The sequence below is a fragment of the Canis aureus genome, chromosome 37, assembly GCF_053574225.1.
Source record: "Canis aureus isolate CA01 chromosome 37, VMU_Caureus_v.1.0, whole genome shotgun sequence".
NCBI classification, from domain to species: domain Eukaryota; kingdom Metazoa; phylum Chordata; class Mammalia; order Carnivora; family Canidae; genus Canis; species Canis aureus.
The window spans coordinates 2,195,528-2,218,362 of record NC_135647.1 but is presented as its reverse complement, the minus strand read 5'-3'; the positions used below and the strand labels follow the sequence as shown (position 1 = coordinate 2,218,362).

The window sequence follows — 22,835 nt, the reverse complement described above, 5'->3', positions numbered from 1 at the left end:
ACTTCTCTGCCTTAGCATCAAAAACTGGAACTCTGGAGACAGTTTTAACGACGATCACCCCTACCAGGTGGAAGGGTCACATGAATACCCACTTTATTTTTCTGCTGTTTCACTGAGGTATAGCTGACAAAACTGGAAGGTAAAGTGAACAAGCTAATGGTCTGACATATGTATACACTGTGAAAAGGTTCCTGAATACCTGCTTTATTCTTGTGCAAGTGTAGGGGAAGTGCTTGTTCTTAGTAGAGCAGAGACAAAAATGGAGTTTTTCAGAATAAATGTTTATTTAAGAATTTAAGGGAAAACAAAAACATTAAAGCATAGGAATACATAGACTGAATACAAGTGTCTTGTTTGGTCTGAAGTCTTGAAAAAGTTACTCTAACTACTTACCTGAGGTAGATTTAGGTTGGCACTGTCTCAAGAGAACCTCCATCCATCCCAGAAGTTACCTTCTAGTTCTGGTTACAGGCTCCCAGTGGTCCTCTCCAACCTCAGGTTATGCTCTACAAATAACACCAACCCCTCTCTCAATGGGTAAAAGCCCTCACCCTCAGACCTGTCTCATACCCTGCCTGTTTGCCGTTTGAGGGATGGTCCATCCTTAATTTATTTAAAGACAAGAGACAATTATCAGTAAGATTAGTTGAAAGAAGGGGCAAGTCACTGCCCTGCCAACAATACAAACTCTGTCCCCTTCTCTAAGCTGTAACGATTAACAAGTAGCCATGAGGAATAACTCTCATCACCACCATGCCATACACCCAATACTATTTTAAGCATTACAACCGTCAAACATATACTAGTGACAGGCATGATCTGCACCAAAGAGAAACAAATACATCTTGCGTGTTTAATCACACTGGGCAACTTTTCATGGTATAAGAGCTATTTATGAAAATTACTAAAACACAACAGATCAAAGAAACCCTCCAGCATTTGTTTTCTAAAACAAAACAAAAACAAAAACCAAAAAAACCAAAGGAAAAAACAAGTAAACCCCACCCTAGAACCAGATTCCTTATTATTACTATACGCTATATCCACTGACTCTTAGATTATCAAGCTCATTAACCAGTTAATAGGACCAAAGCTTAGAGCCATACACAAGGTAACAGCTGGCCACCACCATGAGTCTGAATGCCAGCACTCTCCAATCATTCAGGGATTTGTTAAAATAAACCAGAGAACCCAGACTAGCAACAAAATATTTACTCACCAGTCTATAGTCCCAAATACTGTAGGAATCTTATTTATAGTAAATGTCTTTTAACTTGAGGGAAGAAAAAAAACCTCTGAATGGTCCATTTATAATCCCTGGATTAAGTACAGTATTTCTAGAGAATGTTAGAGATAATCATTAATGATCCTGTTAAATTGGAGCTAAGTGCTTATCCTTAGGTCTCTGATGAATCTGTCAACTACTTTTGCCTCCTAGCATTCAGAATCCTACATTCCAAGCCAAACAGATACCTTATGTTGTGGTGACTGCAATCCTTTCCCTGGGAAAAAAAGTATTCTCTCTTTCCTTGGCAGAACTGAAATAAATGAAAGGCGTATCATTATGGGGATTGATTTACTATCAACAGCAGGATGACAGAGTGAAAAACACCAGCTTTGAAGTCAGGATACTCAAAGTTTAGCTCCTTCATTAATAATGTATCATTATGTGTTTTTACTCTGTGTTCAGGCTTAAATCTTTCTTTTGGTTTCCCTTAATCATTTTACAAGGAGCTGAAGAGCATCTTTTCATCAAAAGAGATGTATTAAATAAAGTCACAAAAATACAGATGCTAGCAACATCATGACCATTATACTTAAATTTGCATTTCTGAGTTGAAAATAAGTCTCTAAAGCTAAAATTTCAAATACCAGTGATAATCTCAAAGATGTTCGAGGGAAAGGAAACTTTTTTGGGGGGATCCCTTAACTCACACAGGAAAAAGCTAAGTATTCTGCCTTTTTATGAGGTTGGCCCTCCAAAGAGGGCACTTTGGGGAGTGTTTTGATCTGGCTACTCCCTAGCTGTTCAGTTCTTTTCACTACCAGCAAAAGGTTCCCAGGCTACTGACAACATACTAGTCCCCATTCTTGCCAAGAATTAAAAAACTGACAGAGGCAAAGTCAGTATAATCCTTTCCCCCTGACAGTAACACATGCCACACCTTCTATCACAAGGTTACAGTCCTTTCCTTTATTGGATTTCCAAATTTTAACAAGTGAAAGTAAAGCAATCATTAAGTGGTTCAGATAAAAGTATCTTTACCTGAGTTACCCATCAGGCCACTTCTGACCTGCCTAGCTCCTCCCAGAACAAGGTTCCAGGCATCTAAGCAACTGTTTACATACTGACTCCATTAAAAATCATCTCTACCATATGGGTCAACTATTACCTAACATATGTACACAGTCCACAATGAGATCTCTCATTGGCGCAAAATTCTGTGCAGAGTACGTTCTTTGGGACCTGATAAGGTAGGAGTTTCTAGCAAGGCTTTTTTCAGACTCAAAGGAGGGTTCTTCCCTTATGGGAGTTCCCTGGTGTACCACAAGAGCTGCTCACTGACAGGAGTCTTTCTTACTCAGAGACTTTGTAAGGTCTTTCCTCAGATTGGGTTTCTTTGGTGCAAACCCAAGAAGGCTCTCAGCTAATGTTTTTGCCACATTCAAGACAAATACATGCATTTTCACCAGTATGGCTTCTCTGAAAAGTAAGAAAGTCATAGTTCTGTTAGAAGCTTTTTACGCACTTGCTGGGTTTCTCCCCACGATGGGCTTTCTGACATCCAATTCGACGTACATGCTGTTTGAAGCTCTATTGACAATGAGGGCATTTAAAAAGTCCTCTGGAGCGAATTCTCTTGGGATGAGGCGGGGTGACTGCTGCTAGAGAGCTCTCTTACACTCACTGCATTTGTAAAGTTTCCCACCTGTAGGAATCCCCTTGCGGGTGATCAGATATGAGCCTGGACTAACGGTTTGTCCAAACTCAAGGCATTTGTATGGTTTCTCATTGGAGTGGCTGATTAAGTGTTCTGTTAGGGTAGTTCTCTGGGCAAACCATTTCTCAACTTCCCACAGTTGCATTCTCTGGTCCCCACTGAAGTCTGAGCTCTGAGGAAAGTGTGAGATTTGCCTAGAGTTCTTTAATGAGTTCTCTCACAGGTAAATACGTTTTTTATGGTATTGTAACTTCTTGTCTGATCAAGACATTTGTGAGGCTTCTGACGCATGGGGAGGGCTGAGCTCAAGACCTTTCTCGCCCATATTACAGATGTATGGTTTCTCACCGATATGGATTGTCTGATGTTGAAGAAGAGCTGAGCTCTGGTGGAAGCTTTTATCACATACACTGTATTTATAATGCAGCTCCTCAGTCTGAGTTCTCATTTTCTGTTGGGCAACAAAGTCCATCCCTAGGAGGAAGCCACTCTCGCATGTCGACCACTGATGTGGTTTCTCCTCCATGTGAATTCTCTGATGCACAATAAGGTCTGAGCTACAGCTGAAACTTTTCTCATATTCAAGGCATTTAAAAGTGTGAGTATGAGTTGCCTGATGTCTGATGAGGTTGGCACTCCGGGTAAAACTTCTCATACATTCCAAGCATTTATATGGTTTCTCACCCGTATGAACTCTCTGGTGTACAATGAGGTCTGATTTCTGGCCAAAGCATTTCTCACAGGCACCACACTTATAGGGCTTCTCCCCGGTATGAACTCTCTTATGAACAATGAAGGCTGAACGGTGTCGGTAACTTTTCTCACACTTATTACATTTGTAGGGCCTTTCACCAGTATGAGTTCTCTGGTGGCTAATCAGATCTGATTTCCCACTAAAAGCTTTTTCACACTCCAGACACTTAAATGGTTTCTCACCTGTGTGAGTTCTTCGGTGCCTTATAAGGTTTGTACTTCGACTGAAGCATTTATCACACTCACTACACAGATATGGTTTCTCGCCTGTATGGCTTCGCTGGTGGACAAGCAGATCAGAGCTCTGACCGAAATTTTTGCCACAAATATCACATGTATAGAATTTTTTACCTGCATGTGTTCTCTGGTGTCCTGAAAGAGCTAAGTGGTGCCAAAAGCTCTTCTCACATTTGCTACATTTGTAAGGTTTCTCATAATTGTGGATCCTCTGGTGTGAAATAAGATCTGAGCTTTGGATGAAGGTTTTCTCACACATATCACATCTACAAGGTTTCTCCCCAGTATGGGATCTCTCACACATAATAAGAGCTAAGTTTTCACAGAAGTTTTGCTCACGTTCAAGGCACTGGTATATCTGATCATCTATTTGAGTAATCTCATGCACATGAATAAAAATCTTTTTACCCTTCTGAGGGCATACATGATATATTTTACTTTTCTGAGTTCTCTGATTATATCTCTCTTGTGAAGTGAACATTTTCTATGGCTCTCTCCTAGGGAGTCTTCCACTTGTCTTCCTGACCCATCATTTTTTTCATTGTTGTTTTCTTGATATGAACTTGAAAGATACATCTGTTGTAGGCCTTTCAGTCATGAGCAGCTCATCTCTACAAGCTTCCAGCATTATACACACTAATTCCTCACTTGGTATTTCCAACCCTGTGAAACAAAGAAGAAATATGATTTATATTCCTGTAACTAGGAAAAGAATGCACAAGGTTATTACTGCAGAAAAGATAGAACTGTTCCATCAGAGTTCATAAGTGCTCTAGTTTTTATAGGGCTTGCAATCTTTTCCTCTTTTCTAACATACAACTAGTCAGAGACACATATGGGGAAAAGTCCAGGAAGAGTTATTTCTGTCATGAGCCTGGGTGATCTCAACACTAGGCTTCCTCCTCTTTCCCCTGCTTCAACTGAGTAATCACAACAGGCCTAACAGTTAGTGTGCTTGCTCAAGAGGAGAACAACTCCAAAGGGACTGGGAAGGTCTATGCAGTCCTCTCGGTAGCAAAGTTGGGAAGGAATCGGGAATGATCATTAGAATTGAACACACACGTACGTTAAGTAAGTAAATTAATCACTACGTATCTCACAGTAAGCACTCTGTGTTAGCTCTCACGCTCACTGTTATTAAGATGAAGATTCTGCTTTGCTATGAGCACAAACCCTGCTCAAAAAGAAAAATCCTGACTACAGATGAAAGCTTGGGCTTCAAGCCTGCTTTTTGTACCAGGCTCTTCCTTATACAATGAAGAGATACGGAAGAATTTCTTTCCTCTTTTGAGGGATGTGCAAGTATTAAAACAACTGAGGTTGAGCATCTTGAAGAAATAAGCCCTTATACAAAGAAACATCACAATTACATAACTCTCCTTTGTCACTTCACTGAAAAGGGCCCTCTGCTCAGGCTGCCAATGCTCTACTCTTCCTGGGTAAGGGATGCAGCCACATCTTCAAATGAGTAGGAGATTAAAAAGGAAGGAGAGGAGAGAAATGCGGAGGTCTTTCAACTAAGGACCTATTTTCCATGAAGCTATACTAGTAGATGAGTTAAAGACGCCATGGCCAACAGGAAATAACACAGACTAATGCTGTACACTGGGCTGATTCGAGAGAGAAGCACGGGGGGGGGGGGGGGGCGGGGGGCAATGAATTGGTCACTTAATCAACCACTTACAATATACCAAAGAAGAAACACAGGAGAAACAAGAAAGGGGAAAAACCATCATATTCCGTGTCCTTTACACTCTTTTCAGTGATCATTTCCATATTGAATCCTCCCCTCATACATTCTAAACCTTTCTCATCATCTAAGGAGTAAAAGCTGATGACTTTGCTTCCTATTTTTGAGAAAATTTAAGTAAGCCAAAAAAAACCCCACAATACAACACAATATACACTTATGCTCAAAACAAAAACATAAAAAACCACTTCTACATGCTCCCACCACATCAACTAACTTCTTGCCAGCACGGTCATGCGCTCCATCTTTCCTCTGTCCTTACGGATGACAAACTGCCTTTGCTCAGTCTAAGGACAGACAGCCCTTCCACTGGCGTACTGGATTCTATCCCTTTACTCCACAAGGACATCACTCCAGCAATTCAATCCTCCCTATCCTGCACCTGTTCTTTTTGTGTGGATCACACTAACCAGCAAGCTGGCTGTCCTGTTCTCCTAAAACAAAAGCACAACCAACATGAGAACTTCTCTTGACCACCTTGCCCTCAAGCTATCATCCCTTTCTTTTTCCTGCAAATTTCTTCAAAAGAAATCAATCTGTTTATTGCCTCCAAGTCTTGTCTTCTAAGGTTTCTGGAACATCCTCCAATCTAACATTCGCCCTTATCGCTCTGTCAGACTGCTCTTGTTAGAAACCAACAAGCCCCTAAGAACTCTGCCTCCTGGTTACCACTCTGACTCTTCTCCTTGCTTTTCTTCTACTGTGCACATGTCACATTGTCTCTCTGCTGCTGTTCAAACTAGCAGGTCACCCCCACTTCAGGATCTGTGCTGTCTCCTCGCTAAAGTGCTATCCCCTCTAGATCTTCAAGGTTCCATCCCCCTCATCACCTTCAAATCTTTGCCTGGCCATCCTACTTTACATTGTAATACACCTGCATCCCAGCTGACCCACACATATAACACTCCTGATATACTGTTGTATTTTCCTCCATAGAATGTCAGCCCCTAAAGGACAGGGATTTTTTTCATTTCAATGCTGTTTCCCTAGTACCTGGCACATAGCAGGTGCTCAAAGCTAGAAAAGAAGTCCTTATCCAGCATCTATGGACTCCTAAATAACCACAAAAACTGTGAAACTGATTGCAAATGTTATTTGGTGTATGTACATTCTTCTGGGGACAGGGTCCACCATTCATCAACTGTGACATATAGGACTAGAGCCTGTGTATGTGAGAGGAAACAATATGCAGGCCACCAGAATTCAGAGTAAACAATGAGGCGAAAGGATCCAGAAGATGGGGGACTTTCTGTTTCATCCATTTGCTAATTGGTTTCCCAATTTCCATTCAGCAATTTGCAAACTCTCCATGCGTAAGGCACAGAGATGGTTGTCATAATTAAAAAAAAAAAAAGTTATTTATAAATAGAAAAAGAAATACCAAGGCTTTAGGTGTCAACTCAAAACTGAACAGGGTGGAAGTAGAGCAGTTTCTTGAAGAAGCCAGAGAGAGGTCCACAGAAAGGTAGTATTCAAACCACTACAGAGGAACAGTATGAGAGAAAACTGATGCATGGCTGAAAAGAGCGGTGATGTCCACAGCTCGGAGAAGGGAAGGAGGTGGGATACACACAAGAAATGGCGTGTTTATGCTAAATACAGTAACTCTACATCCTAGATTTCAAATATTCTATCATGTCACCGTGATCAACAAAACTGTCATAGAAATTACATTTTTTGGTCCAAATTACCTGTTCCAGGTGACCCTCATAGTTATCATACAAGAATTCCTTACACTCCAAGATCATTTCTCTCTGTTCATTCGATAATGGATCCTAGGAAATAAGTGTACACATCTGACCAGTCAAATGAACTCCTGCTACCCAATGAAGTATCTTAAAGATGAGTACATTTCTGTCCTGATGATACAAGAGAGTGAATACTACTCTATGTATTTACCAAGATGCTGAGTCTCTGAGTTCTAAGGGGCTGCAGGCAGCCACAGAACACATACCCTTGATTACTGATGAACCATGGGCCTCTTGAGAAAAAGTTATCTGAAAACTACTAACAAAACAAAACAAAACCCCCAAAGCTAAAACAAAACCAAAAACTACTAATAATAACATATTATTAGTTACTAAGTACCAGAGTGTATGCTGCAGCTTCCACAATCAACCCCCAAAGCCTAAAGTGTCACAAAAAACGTTTTCTGTTAATAGAATTTAGAACTCGATGTCCCGTATCTGATCTTGCCTTACTTAGTCAAAAAGCAGGCCAGCAGAGAAGCTGCACCGAGCTGAAATCCAGACCTACTCCACTACTCCTCCGCCTGATCCCAGTTCAGGGCAAATCTATCCTTTCCTGTCCTCAGGCCCAAACCCTGGAGTCATCCTGTAATCTTCTCTCTCACTCTCTACAATTGAGTCATCAACAAATTCATGGGCTCCATTCTCAAAACTAGAATGCAACCACTTCTCACTGTGTCTGCTGCTGCAACCTTGGTCCAAATCATGCTCATTTCTCATTTGGATGATGGTAAAAACCTCCTAACTGGTTCCTATCAATTAAGGGGTGAAAGGGGTGCTTCCCAGATTTGTATGTTGAAGCTCTAACCAACCCTACACCCCATTACCTTGGAATGTGGCTGTATTTGGAAACAGGATCTTTAGTTTACTTTTTATTTTTTTTTTTAAAGATTTTATTTATTTATTCAATGTACAATGATAGTCACACAGAGAGAGAGAGGGGCAGAGACACAGGCAGAGGGAGAAGCAGGCTCCATGCACCGGGAGCCTGACGTGGGATTCAATCTCGGGTCTCCAGGATCGCGCCCCGGGCCAAAGGCAGGCGCCAAACCGCTGCGCCACCCAGGGATCCCTAGTTTACTTTTTAAAAAGATTTTAAAGTAAACTCTACACCCAATATGAGGTTCACTTACAACCTTGAGATCAAGAGTTACTTGCTTTATGGACTAGGCCAGCCAGAGGCCCTGGAGACAGGACTTTTAAAGGGTAAAGTTAGGGACACCTGGGTAGCTCAGTGGTTAAGCATCTGCCTTTGGCTCAAGGCATGATCCTGGAGTCCTGGGATCGAGTCCCACATCGGGCTTCCTGAATGGAGCTTGCTTCTCCCTCTGTCTATGTCTCTCTCTGTGTGTCTCTCACAAATAAACAAACAAAATCTTAAAAAAAAAGGGGGGGCGGTAAATTTAGGTGGGCCCTAATCCATTTTGACTGATGTCTTTATAAGAAAAGATTAGGACACAGAGATATTTGGGATGTGTGGGCAGGGGGAAGATCATATGAGGACCAAGAGAAGGTGGCCGTCTGTAAGCCATGGAGAGATCTCAGAAGAAACCAAACCTGACACTTTGATCTTGGACTTCTAGCCTCCAGACTGTGAGGCAACCAATTTGCTGTTTAAAGCACTCAGTCTGTGGCATTTCATCATGGTAGCCCCAGCAACTCCTGCCATCCTATCACTACCCTCCTTATACCCACAAGCCCTCAACCCTGCAACCAGTGAACTCCTGTTAAAACAACAGAACAGGAGTGCTTGGGGTGGGGCTCAGTCAGTGAAGATCTGCCCTCTGCTTGGGCTCTCTCTTCCTCTGCCCTTACCCCTGCTTTACGCTTGCACTCTGTCAAACAAATAAAAATCCAAACAAAATAAAAATAAAACAACAGAATCCATTCTTCTCTGCTCCCTTCAGAGGCCTCCCCTTTCCCCACCTCTTTCAGTCCCCACAATGGCCCTAGAGGCCTCAAAGGGGCTGCTTTGTGACCTTACCACTGCTTCTCTGACCTGCTCTCTGTTCTCCACATGATGTGCCCACAATGGCTTCCCAGCTGTTCTCACCCCAACTCCCTTTAGAGCCTCAGTCCTTCCCTGCTGGTTTCTCCAGCTTTCTTCCTTGTGGGTATGCACAGCTCTCTTAATTCCCTCAACTACTTCTTCAGCTGTCACTTCTTCAGGAGGCCTCCCGTGACCACCATATTCAGAGCTGTGGGCCATCCCCACGCCCAGTGTTCCCAAGACTGCTTTTCCGATTTTTCCACAACGCTGACCACTTTGGATATGCTACATAATTTGTTTTTTTATGGTCTAAAATATGGCAAGGATGTTTATGTGTCTTGTGTACTGCTCTTTCTTTAGGATACAGAGCAGTGCCAGGCACACAGCTGGTGCTTACTAAGCATCTGCTGAGTACGTGAATAAACCTCATTGTAATTCTTCGTGTCCCTATGGTAAAAGCAAAAGGCCGAGTTCCAGAAGACAGGGGGCCACTCTGACAGAGCACGATCTAGGAGAAGGTACATCCCTGAGGACCAGAGAAACTTAGCTTACCTAGAATCTAACTGGAAAGAAAGCAGCATTTACCTCCTGGTCCTAAGAATTTGATTTCTCAAGGAAGACAGCATTCTGTAAAACACAAGGATGAGAAAAGAATACACCATCATAAATGAGCAAATTTAGCACCAGATCATTTCACTCGAAGAACCTGAAAATGGGTAAACTGATTTCCTTAAAAGAGCAGATGGGTTTTCTTATACAATGCCTTAAATTCAATTCTGAGGTTAATCGGAATCCTACACCATCTCAGAGAACTCTACAGGAAAGGGACAAGGGAGAATCTGAAGACCACCTGCACAATCTACAGCTTCCTTGGGGATTCTAACAGCATCAAAGGAAAGGGCCCCTATCCCTAAATCTCAGTGGAAGACAACACATGCTAAGGCATCATCCTCCCAGCAGGAACTCGGGCTGCAAGAGGGACCTACAGAGCAGTAGGGAACACACACTATACCTGCATTCCCACGAAACCACTCCTTGACTATAGGCATCCTTCCTTCACTGGAGGGCATGACATCATCACACTTCTGGTTATCCAAAATTTACAGTGGCCTAAGGGGACTTGTATTTCAGCCACAAACAATTCGGAAGGTAGCCCATTACGGGCATAAAAGAAGTCAGAGAGCTCAGACTTATCCACTGATTCCTTCCCTCGCAGCTTTAACCTGCCTATTTCAGGCCATGGAGGTTTCCGTTTCCTCAAGAACCTTTCTGCTCTGGAGGATCAGAAGCATGAAAGGAACTCCTGAGACCCAGACAACAAGTGGGCACATTTAGTTGAGGCTCTCTATGACATGGAGTCCCTACGTAGCTGCCAGTATAAAGATGACAAGTGTCATGATTCTGGTTCCAGGCTAAGATGGAGTAAACACATGCCATTTTTGTTCTCCCTCAGAATGCATTTCTGAAATCTGGACAGAATCCATGGGCTAGGCACTTAAGGCCTCTGAAAAGTAAACAGTGCGCAGGTTAAGGAAGACCAAACTTTCAAGCACAACCCAATGGGCAGTGAGTTGACTCTTCTGAATGCTGTTTCCTTCAGGGTGAACCCAATACAGCCTGAAACAAAGAAGTCAGGGAAACCATAAATTGTAGTTCAACTGGGATTTTTCAGAAAACCTATGAGCTTCTACAACAATGATTTAAAACTGACTTCAGTGGATAGAAAACCGACTTATGTATGGAAAAAGGACAAAATACCTCTGGGAGAACTCTACAGAACACAGTAATAAAGCAAAGTCAGGGTAATGGTGGCTGTAGGAAGCCCAATTTCCCGACACCTCCTTTAGAAGCTAAAGGAGCAAGAAGAAAAACAAACGCACAACACAAGCCCACATCTTCACCAAGTCACAGCTGGCCGGCTCTCAAGTGCAAGTTATGCATGCTGCCCATGAGAGCAAGGGTGGCCTGAGTATGTGGGGTGCAGACGAAGGCTCAGGGTACACAAAATCAACTGAGTTTCCTGCCAGAGAGAGAAAACCCACTCTAAGTACAAAACACATTTTGAAAGTTCTGATCAGAAAAGGGTATCAGAAAGGGACTTAACACCCACACCAGAGTAAAAGAGGCAGTCCTGGCAGGTGCTTCAGGAGAGAGTAAACAGGGAGGGAGAGGAACCAACCCTCTGGGCTGCATAGTGAAGGAGAAAAGAAAGAAAATTTAAGGGTCCTTCAAGATGAAGGGAAGATTTTTTTTTTTAGAAAAAAGGAAAATAAAAGAGACACACTCTATCTCCCCATTATCTTCAAAAAATGCCAACTCATTAAAAAAGACAAAAACCAAAAAAAAAACTTAAAAAAAAAGACAAAAACCCCACAAAACCTTACCACAATGACAAAAGTGCCAAAGTGTTACTAAATTAGCAGTCTTGTTAAACACTTTATGTTTCAATAAAACAGACATAATTCAACTTAAAGCTGAGAGAAGAAAAAGAAAGTGGCCTCACTAGTTAGTGCATTAATGGCAGACAGGAGGAAAGGGTTCCTACTAAAAACTGAAAAACCAGATAATTAAAGGCTCAATAAGAAAATGGGACTAACATCACAAAAGATCTATGCCATGAACAAAAACCGAACATTCTAAAAACATTTTTAATGAAAGAGCAATGAAAACACAACAAGTAGCTGAAAAATTAGGACAAGTATAAACAATATGATCATGCGGAGACCAAATATATCAATCATCAATGCATGCGAAGGAGTTTGGCTCACCTCTTCAAATGTTTTTACCATGGTTCACAAAGCAAGATCCAACTACATGCCAACTACAACAGATGTTTAAAGACTCAAAAAGGCTGAAACTAAAGGGACAGAAAAAGGATCACAGGCAAAAAAAAAAAACAAAAAAATAAAAAAAAACCCACAGGTAAATAGAAAGAATAAAGGAAGGCCCTGAAAAAAAAAAAAAATAAAAAAAAAAAATAAAGGAAGGCCCTGTATCCAAGATATCAAGAAGAGAAGAACTCAGGCTGAAAAATATTAGACATGATGAATAACTTTTTAATGTTGAAAGCCGTAATTAAAATAGAGCTTGTAAGTTATAATTTTGAACCAAGTTACACAGCAGTCACCCTTACAAAGCAAAAACTACAAGAGATAACAAGAAATACAGATAAAAACATTAATAATAAAACAACATGCCACTATCAGTAAAGACTTACAAAGCAGAACAAAAATAAATAATGATGCAGAAGACCTAGATAATCTAATTATCAAGTAAATCTTAAGAATAGCTATGGAAACTTATGCCCTAATAATACGAAGTAAACTTTTTTCTCAGGCACATGTGACTCAGTCACAGAATCCTGTCATGTATTAGGTCACAGAGACAACATCAGTAAGTTCCATAAAGTGACATGAAACTAAAAATTTATTAAAATGCAAAATTTAAAAAGCCCCTCCTAAGTGGGGAAAATAAGCTATTAAGACAACTCTTCAGCAAATGGGGAGATGAAACGAAATTTCTTTTTTTTTAAATTTTATTTATTGAGAGAGAGCACGATAGGGGATGGGGAGAGAGAGAACCAGACTTCCCACTGAGCAGGGAGCCCCATGAGGAGTTCCATCCCAGAACCCCAAGATCATGACTTGACCCAAAGGCAGAAGGCAGGCACTTAACCAAATGAGCCACAGAGGCACCCCTGAAATAAAATTTCTAAATATTGATAATTAAAACTATTACAGATTATAATCTATAGAGTAAACTTAAAGCAGTGATCCAGGAATGTTCATAGTCTTACTTTTATATCAATAAAAAGATTAAATGAACAAACACTAAATTCTCAGATCAAAGAACTAAGAGAAAGGTAAATCAAAGGAAATTAAGGAAGAAAATAAAAATAAAAATGGAAATCAGTGAACTAAAGAGAAAAGCAACCTAATTATAAATCAAAATCCTACTTATTTGGAAAAACTTAAATGATTTAATGAAGACAAAGAAAATGTACATATTTATTAAAAAAGAAAAGGAATTAATAACAAGTAAAACAAAAAAACCCCACATACACAAAACATCACTTTGCAGACTTCTACACAAATAAATGGGATAACCTATGAAACACTGTTTCCTGGGAAAAACCTAATTTACCAAAATCACACTTATCAGAGACAGAAAGTTTTAAAACACTAATATGCACAGAATAAACAGAAGATTATTAAGGAATTATCCCACAAAAAAGCACTAGATCGACATCATTTCTAAAGGGTATTCTAACAAACTTACCAAGACCAAATAAACTCAATGCTGCAAAAATGTTTTCCAGAATACCAAAAATTAAGAAATACTGCTAGTCTTTTGTGAAAATAGCTTAATGTTGACAACTAAATCTGATGAAAAGTATAAAAATGTTTATAGCCCAGTATTAGTGTGAAAAATACTAATAAAAATCTAAAACCATATTAAAAGTAACATCACAAGAAAGATGAACTTATTCAAATGTAAGATTTGTTCAAATATTAGGAAATCCATTAATATGATACCATATATTAACTGATCTATGGAGATAAATCATGACTATCATCATAGATGCTGAAGGAACTCACAACAGAAATCAACATCTATTCCTAATGAAAATACTCAAAGTAGGAATTGATGGACTTCCTTTTAAATAATAAATTATACATTCTTTGGTCTAACAGCTAGTATCTAAGTGAGAAAAACTAGTCATTTCCAGTAAGATCAGAACAAGTCAAGAACAATCACTATCTCTTCTGTTACTAAACACTAACTTGGAAGTATTAGCTAATGCAATAAGAAAATAAAAATCAATTAGAAGTATAATAATAGAAAAGAAATAAATTTATATCTGTTTGGAGATATAGGTTATAATTCAAAAACCCTAGAGAGAATCAACATTAAAATTGACTCAAAGGGGAGGGATACCTGGGTGGCTCAGTCAGTTGAGCATCTATCTGCCTTAGGCCTGGGACTTGATCTCTGGGTCCTTGGATCTAGCTCCACCTCCAGCTCAGCAGGGAGTCTGCTTCTCACTCACCCTTCGCTCCCCTGCTCCTGCTCTCCTGTGCTCTATCTCAAATGAATACATAAATAAAATCTAAAAAAAAAACTGACTCAAAGGAATTCAGCAAGGCAGCAGGATATAATACACACAGAAATGAACAGCACTTTTTTGTACACAAATAACTAGAGTATACAATGATAGAGAATACTCTTTGTACAACAAAATATGAAATACTTAAAGATAAACAATAATTATGTAAAATGAAGAAGAGGAAAACTTTCAAACACTACTGAAAGACCCAAGAGTACACTTAAACAAATGGAAAGATATCTTTTTGGATAGATTAATTCAGTATGATGAAGATGTTAGTTCCTCCTAAAAAGACTTATAAACTAATACAATTCCAACAAAAATAATAAACTTCTTCATGGAACGAGACCAAAGGTGGGTAAACTATGGCCACAGGTAACTCTGGCCTGCAGCCTAGTCTTTTTATAAAGTTTTCCTGAAACAAGGTAACACTTATTCATGAATGTATTGCTCATGGCTTCTTTCACACAAGCAGAGTTAATTAGTTGAACAGAGACCATATGGCCCCCAAAGCCTAAAGTATATACTTTCTGAGACTTTACAAAAAAAATCAACAATGCCTGAGCTAGTTATTACTCAGATTCACTTGGAAAAACCAACATGCAAGAGTAGCTAAGAAACGATGAAAAGATTGAGAGGTGATTGATAATCCCAGGAGACATTAAAATATACCATAAAGCCTCTATATTTAAAAAAATGTCATTCTGGTACATAAATACATAAAAAGATAAGTGGAATAGAATAGAAAATCATATACAGAAATTTAGTATATAATAAAGATGATGTCTCAAATCACCAGGAAAATAATGCATTTTTAAATAAATGATTAAACGATTAGATTAAATAATTAGAACATCAGGATAGTCACATGGAAGTTGATACAATTGATCTATACCCCATACCACATACCAAAATCAACTCCACACTGATCAAAGATGTGAATTTACAAACTGAAATCATACACATACTGAACATACAGGTAATTTCAGTGTATAGAAAGGTTTTTGGCTTATGATACAAAATTGGCCATTTGAAAAAAATAAAAACATTTTTGCACGTAAAAAGAATTGCAATAAATGTACCACTCTGGGCTGAGATGTTGATAGCTGGGGAGGCTGGGGTCGGTGGGTGGAGGGTGGCAGAGGACATACAGCAACAATACGTACTCAACTCAATTTTGCTGTGAACCTCAAAGTACTCTAAAAAAAGTCTATTTTTAAAAAATGAAATAATTGAAAAGGGTATGGGAAATGCCCAATCAATTTGACATACACTAAAAAGTATGACAACCCATTTTGTTGTCAAAACCGTGGGGAAATAAGACACTTTCATATGTTGCTAGAGGTAACACCAATTGGTACAACCTCTGGAGGGGAATTTGACAATGTAACTAATAAAACTAAATGCATGTATGCTTCAAAGTATTGGTTATTTTATGATTTCTAATAAAACTAAATATGCATTTCTATCTGACTCAGAATTCCATTACTAGAACTTGACTCTGAAGATACACCTCCAACAATATAAAAATATACAAGCATAAGGTTAGTCACCGTAGCAATGTTTGTAACTTGAATATATTTAAAACAACTTAAATACCCATACGTAAGAAAGTGGTTGAACAAACTCAGTATAGGCACATATAATGGAGTACTATGAAGCTGTAAAAGAATGAAGAAAACCTTTATGAATTGACGTCGAGTGATTTTCAGGATATTCCATAAACTTTAAAAACAATGGTATAAAAAAGCATGCTACATTTTGTATAAGAATGAAGTAAAAATAAAAAAATACACGTGTATGTGTGGGCACCTGGGTAGCTTGCCTCTTGGTTTTGGCTCAGGTTATGATCTCAGGGTTGTGGGACCTAGTCCCCGTTTGGGCTCTGTGATGACCTTGGAGCCTGCTTGGGGGTTCTCTTTCTCCTTCTGCCCTCCCCCTGCTGATGCTCTCTCAAATAAATAAATAAATAAATAAATAAATAAATAAATAAATAAATAAATAAATAAATAAAACAACAACTATAAATCCTTTCATTTGGCCAAAAATAACTCTTTTTTTAAAGATTATTTATTTATTCATGATAGTCACAGAGAGAGGAGAGAGAGGCAGAGACACAGGCAGAGGGAGAAGCAGGCTCCACGCCGGGAGCCCGACGTGGGACTCGATCCCGTGACTCCGGGATCACGCCCTGGGCCAAAGGCAGGTGGTAAACCGCTAAGCCACCAGGGATCCCAGGCCAAAAGAACTTTGCAAAAGGTTAAAGAAACTAATGCATGTGCTTATCACCACAAGGTAGGTGAAATGGGATTAAAAGGACCAGCAAATGGCATCAGTGTCAATAGGTCAAGGACTATACATTTTTGTAACACACTCAACATTTTTACTTTTAGAACTGTTACATTTCACACATTCAATAAAACAGACAAGAGAGAAATGTTAAAATATAATACAAACAAAAACAAATGAGTCTGCTTTTCAAATGATTAAACACCCAGAAGGGAAAAAAACAACTCAAATAGCACTTTAATACAGTCTTAGGATTATATAAACTCAAGCTAAACATAAAAGAACTATAAACAATTACTAAATTCTCATTAGTGGGGCTTTTTTCTCTCCTGTGGTATAGATATATTACTTAGAGTATACCCTAGAACTGAACAAGTATATACTTTGGGTAAAATGGCACACAGATTCCTCTTTCAGAGAAGGGAATTATAAATATAGAAAAGGCAAAGGCAAGAATGAACTCTGTAGTGATTAAATGGAATTAGAAGTATCAGTATGAGGCCAAGGTTTTATAGTATATATGAAAACAAAGGTGTGTATGTGTCAAAGTATGTGTTTATTTTATTTTTCTAATGACGTCTGCTGAAAGGTTATATAAAGAATGAAATCCTAGTAGTAATGTGCATACTAAACACTCAGGTCTTGGTTTCTAAACACATTCTCCACTTAATGCTATCAGGGCTCCTGGAGTAATGGCTGATTCCCGGGCTTAGAAAGTATAAGATGAACCCAGAACATCTTATTGTGCCAGGTAAGAAGTGCTCAAATAGTGGTGACAATATGCCAAAAGGACCCAGGAGCCAGGCCGAAGGGGCTGCTACTGTACAAATCTGGAACAAACAGAACATCAAAATAAATATTGACTATGATAAGTTTTTTTTTTCCAAGATTTATTTATTTATTTTATGATAGACATAGAGAGAGAGAGGCAAAGACACAGGAGGAGGGAGAAGCAGGCTCCATGCAGGGAGCCCAATGCGGGACTCAATCCGGGGACTCCAGGATCACGCCCTGGGCCAAAGGCAGGCGCCAAACCGCTGAGCCACCCAGGGATCCCCTGACTGTAATAAGTTAATAACACAGTAAGAATCCATACAGATTCAAAAAAAGTGAAAATGGAGAAGGGAGTTTTTCTTATTTTAAAAAAGTCAATAAGTAAATGTAGAAGAAATGATGGAATTTTAAAAACCACCATGTCAAAAAAATAAATAAATAAAAATAAAAATAAATAAAAATAAAAATAAAAACCACCATGTCCAATCAAAACTAGAGTATTTAATTGTTTCAGGTAGAAATCTAGTGGGTGAAAAGTTTATGAGATCAGGATATTTATACAATCTGAAAGTATCTCCCTACTAGATATTTAATAATTATGAGACAAGAGTACTTCACAGTACCGAAACTTACAGAAACCTGGAAGATACCACCTTAACCAAATGATCAAAGTTACTATTACCAGTAACACGATGTCCAAGTTACCCAACAGAAGGTAAAGAACAGAATAGGACATCACCTCTGTGCTATCTTGCCAAAAATGTATAACCTAAATATGCGGAAACATCAGACAAACCAAATTGAGGGAAATTCTACTAAATACATGACCTAACCTCTTAAAAAAAAAAAGCCAATGGGGCACTTGAGTGGTTCAGTCAGTTAAGCAGCTGCCTTCAGCTCAAGTCACAATCTCAGGGTCCTGGGATAGAACCCTGGGCATGGGGCACCCTGCTCAGTGGAGAGTCTGTTTCTCCCTCTCCCGCTTCCCCTGCTTCTGCTCTCTCTCTCTCCGTCTTGTTCTCAAATAAATAAATAAATAAGATCTTAAAAAAAAAAAAACAAAAGAAAAAAGTCAAGGTCTGAGGACATATATTCCATGATAAAGAAGACATGACAATTAAATGAAATGGGGAATGACGGACTGATCTTGGGCAACAAAAACTGGTTTCTTCCCTTTCCTGAAAAGGACACTAGTGGAACAATTGACTCAACTTGAATAAGATAATAGTGTTATATGAGTTTTAATTTCCTAGCTTTGATAGCTGTAATGGTAAGGAGAACAGCCTTGTTTTCAGGAAATAAACTGCTGCGTATTTAGGACAGGCATTCTCTAGGGGTTCTAGGAAAGAATGAAGCTCTATAGGAAACAATTTGAGTATTTTTTCAATTCTCTCAAGAATGGCATGTAACTAGGAGCACTGGACATGCATAGGAGAGAAGTTAATTCACTACATACTTTTAGGGCTTAATTCTCTTAAGACTTTAGGGCTTAGCATGTCATAAGACTTTAGCGCTTAATACTCTCATAGTTTGAGGAGAATCATTATGTCTATAACCTAGTCTTAAAGGGTTCAGGGAAAACATATATATATATATATATGTATATATATATATATGTGTATATAGAGACACATAGAATCATAGAGTGAATACAGTAAAATGTTAACATTCAGGACCATGGACAAAAGGTATATAAGCATTCTTTGTACTACTCTGCAACTTTTTCTTACGTCCGAAATTATTTCAAAATGAGAAGGTATTTTAGTTTGTTTAAAAGAACATGAGAGCTGAGAGTTGATATATTGTACTAGTTAAAACTGAATGTTCAAGTTCTGGAATCAGATTTTGGTTCAAATTCCCACTATGCTTCTCTGTAGCTGCAAGAACTTGGGTAAATTACTTAACTTCCTTCAGCTTCAATTTCCCCTTTGATAAAATAGGAAAGATCCCATTACATGCCTCAAGAAGCTGCCATGAGAACTCAGACATCACCACGAAAGGACTCAGCTCAGTACCTATGTCTCTACAGATACTCAATAAATGACAGGTTCTATTATTTTCTTAATTTCATCTTCACACACACAAAAACCCTCTTTATCCAGTCCATCCTCTGCATCTGCCTCGTGTAAAGCTTTGCTCAGAATCCACTAAAAATTAACTAAATCATAAGTAATAAAATAACTCAGCCAGTTAACAATGAATATGGAGATTCTGCAAAAGCTAGAAAAACAGTAATGGATAAATATTAGGAGAAAAAAGAAAAATTCAGAATCAAAACCAAGTAAAGATATGCAGGCATATGGACAAATAGCTAGTAGAAGACAGTAGAGACTTTGTGGAAGCTTTGTCTTTTAAAATGTGTATTACTGCTCAGGTCAAAAGTACAGCAGAATGGAAATAAAGGATTCTGAGTTTGGCAATAGCCTGGTAAATGAAATCAGAGTCTTGCCTAAAGTTATCAGCCCAGGATATTGTATTTATCCTAAGTAGCCAATAAACTGTGGGACACCAAAAAGAAAAAAATTAAAAAATTAGGAAAATCATTTTCTCATTCCTATCTAAGTCTTTTAGAAGCCAGCACCTAGAAAATAAAACACTCTGGTTTGTCAAAACTTAAAGTAGACCATGACACTTCCCTAGCTCAAGATATTATCATTTCCTATCACACTCAGAATAAAACCCAGTTCTCACTGTTCTACATAATGTGGCACCTCCAACTATCTTTACCCTCACGAACCATCTTGGAACTTCTGCACTTGTTCCCTCTGCCTGGGACATTCTTCCCCCAGGTAGCTTGCTTCTTTCTTTGATCCAAGTCTCTGCCTGAAAATTAATTCCTCAAAAGGAGGCACATCCTGACTACTTTATATAAAATAGCTATGTCCTCTTATTCTCTTTTATTTCTCTTCACAGCACTTTTCATTCTCCAACTTTATGGTACATATTTTATATCTGTTCATTTGTTTCTCTCTCCTAGTAGACTTTCATTAGGGTTAGGACTTAGTATTTCATTCACTGCACTATCCCTATACTCTAGAACACATTTGTTGAATGAATGAAAAATATGAATAAATACCAGAGCAACAAAAAGGACCGACCACCATAATTCTTAGGGCCCCCATAGCAATGCAACAGGCCAGGCTGGCAGTCCTGGCTGGTCCATCTGGCAATCTCAAACATATCCTGTGTGTCCTAGCTTCAGGGTGCCCTCCTCCAAGAGGTTTATCCTACCTCACCCTAGGGGGAGACTGGTTCTCTCTTCCATGGCTAGGGTCAGAGTGTGCACAATAAGCAGGCATGCAATAGAAGTCCAAACAGAGAATCTGAGTATTGAACTTCAAAGCTCAAGGTTATTCTTACAGTTGAAGGATATATGGGACAAGCAAAGTCGATAAGGCATTAATCTAAAAAACAGATAATGCTTATTGTATCAGGCCCGAGGCGATACATATATCATTTATCTTTCATTGACTGCATGGATTATCTCATTTAATCTTCCCAAGAGCTTGGTAAAATAGGTATTAATACCAATATTTGCACTTAACAGAAAACCTTATGCGTAGGGCAATTAAATAATTACTCAAGAACTCATGGCTATTAGGTAGCATGGCAATGATTGAAATTTCAATCTTCTAACTAAGGAAGCTGCCTAAGCATTGGGCATACTGCCTTTTTTGGGCTGGAAATCAATCAAGAAGCAATTGCTACAAGCCTACTGCGAATACATATGTGGGAAAGAAGTAGAAAATACACTTAAGTTGGCAGAATAGGATCCAGTTTTAACACTATCTCAGGACCTAAGAAAGTATCAATCTCTTTTTCCTGTTATCTTCTTCCAATCCTTCTTGTCCTCCCCCACCTCCTGCTCCCAAATCCATATTTATAGAGAAACATGTAGTCTGGTATGCCACTTACCATTAACAAAGATTGAAGATGGCCTTCCTTTGGCTTCAAAAAGTCTCTAGTCTGTAAGTATTTACAATACTCAATGCTTCCCTCTCCTAGAGAAAAAACCAATAATGTAGAAATTTATAATTTTTTGGTGAAATTTATATATTTTTCTGGAGCTGGACGTCTAAGTATTGGTCCCATTTACGCCCCAGTCTGGTCAACATCCTTCAATCACATCTAACTCTTCCCACAATTGCTTACATTCCGTTTCTCCTGCAAGAAATAGCTGCCACTGGTAGCCATCACTTCCTTCCCAAGCAGCCCTAGACAAAACATCAAGAATCCTTCTGGATGATGACTAACTTTCTTAGGAAAACTCTGAGTCTTGTTTTACTTGTCTAAAATATTTTTTTGCTCATTTTTTTGTTTGCATTATCTCCACTTCTAAGGTCAAGGACCCATTCATTATTCGACCACAATACATCCCAAGACACACCAGTAAGTGTATATAATACACTTCTCCAAACATAGTTATGAATGGTTAAAAAACGGTATTCTTCTGCATATAGATTTGAGTACAACAGAACTAATCTCCGCCTTAAAAGACGGGGCGGGGGGGGGGGGGACTTCATTCAATGTCCTTGGGTTTTTTCCCCAACGGGAGAGATACAGATCGCTCAGAAAAGTGCCCGGTAATGTTTATTGTTATCCTCTCCAGGAAGGACCGGACTGAGCTGCTCTTCTTTCAACTTTTCATTGACCGTCTTTCAGTCCGCTGTCTGGGCGGGGGCGAGGCGGGGGAGGGGATACGGACCCCGCTCGGCAGCCGGCTGCAGGGGCCCAGGGACCGTGGAGGGCGTGGGGTGGTCGGTCTCCGGTCCGGCCGCGACCCCCCGCCCCCCCGCCTCCGCCCCCGCCCCTGGGCCCCGCGGCCGCGCCCCTCCCAGGCCCCACCGGCCCGGCTTACCCCGGCGGCCGCAGGCACCGCCCCTCCGCCTAGGACCGCACTTCCGGTTAGTCTTCGGACACTCGGGTTTGGGTTTCCCGGCAGCCGCAGGCTTCGCGGCGGCGGACCCCAGGGCCCACCTTCGGGAAGAGAAAGAAAGCAAACCTGGGGAGCCGACGAGAGCCAGAAGCAGCTTCCTTTGCGCGGCTCGGGAGGGGAGCCGAGGCCAGGCCGCCCAAGGAGCGCTTTAAGGGCCGACAAGGCCGGATCCGCGAGCCTTTTCAACCAGGCTGGGAAGCAGCCGGCGTAGCCCCGCCCCCTAGAGTCACATGACCACCCCTGCTCCGGAGGCTGGGGCGCCCCGCCCCCGGCCTCTGGGCCAATGGGAGATGAGCTTCTGTGAGGGGG

General features: G+C 39.9%; 1 protein-coding gene across 1 annotated transcript; it reads right to left on the bottom strand.

Moving 5' to 3' along the window:
- Positions 1-260: 260 nt before the first annotated feature.
- Positions 261-22,761, bottom strand: ZNF322 (zinc finger protein 322). Its single transcript, XM_077886223.1, has 4 exons — positions 22,449-22,761; positions 21,506-21,591; positions 9,973-10,047; positions 261-4,595 (listed from the first exon to the last, which is right to left on the bottom strand). The coding sequence occupies exon 4, from the start codon at positions 4,411-4,413 to the stop codon at positions 3,205-3,207; it is 1,209 nt and encodes a 402-aa protein (XP_077742349.1). The 5' UTR covers positions 4,414-4,595; positions 9,973-10,047; positions 21,506-21,591; positions 22,449-22,761; the 3' UTR covers positions 261-3,204.
- Between the last annotated feature and the right edge of the window lie 74 nt (positions 22,762-22,835).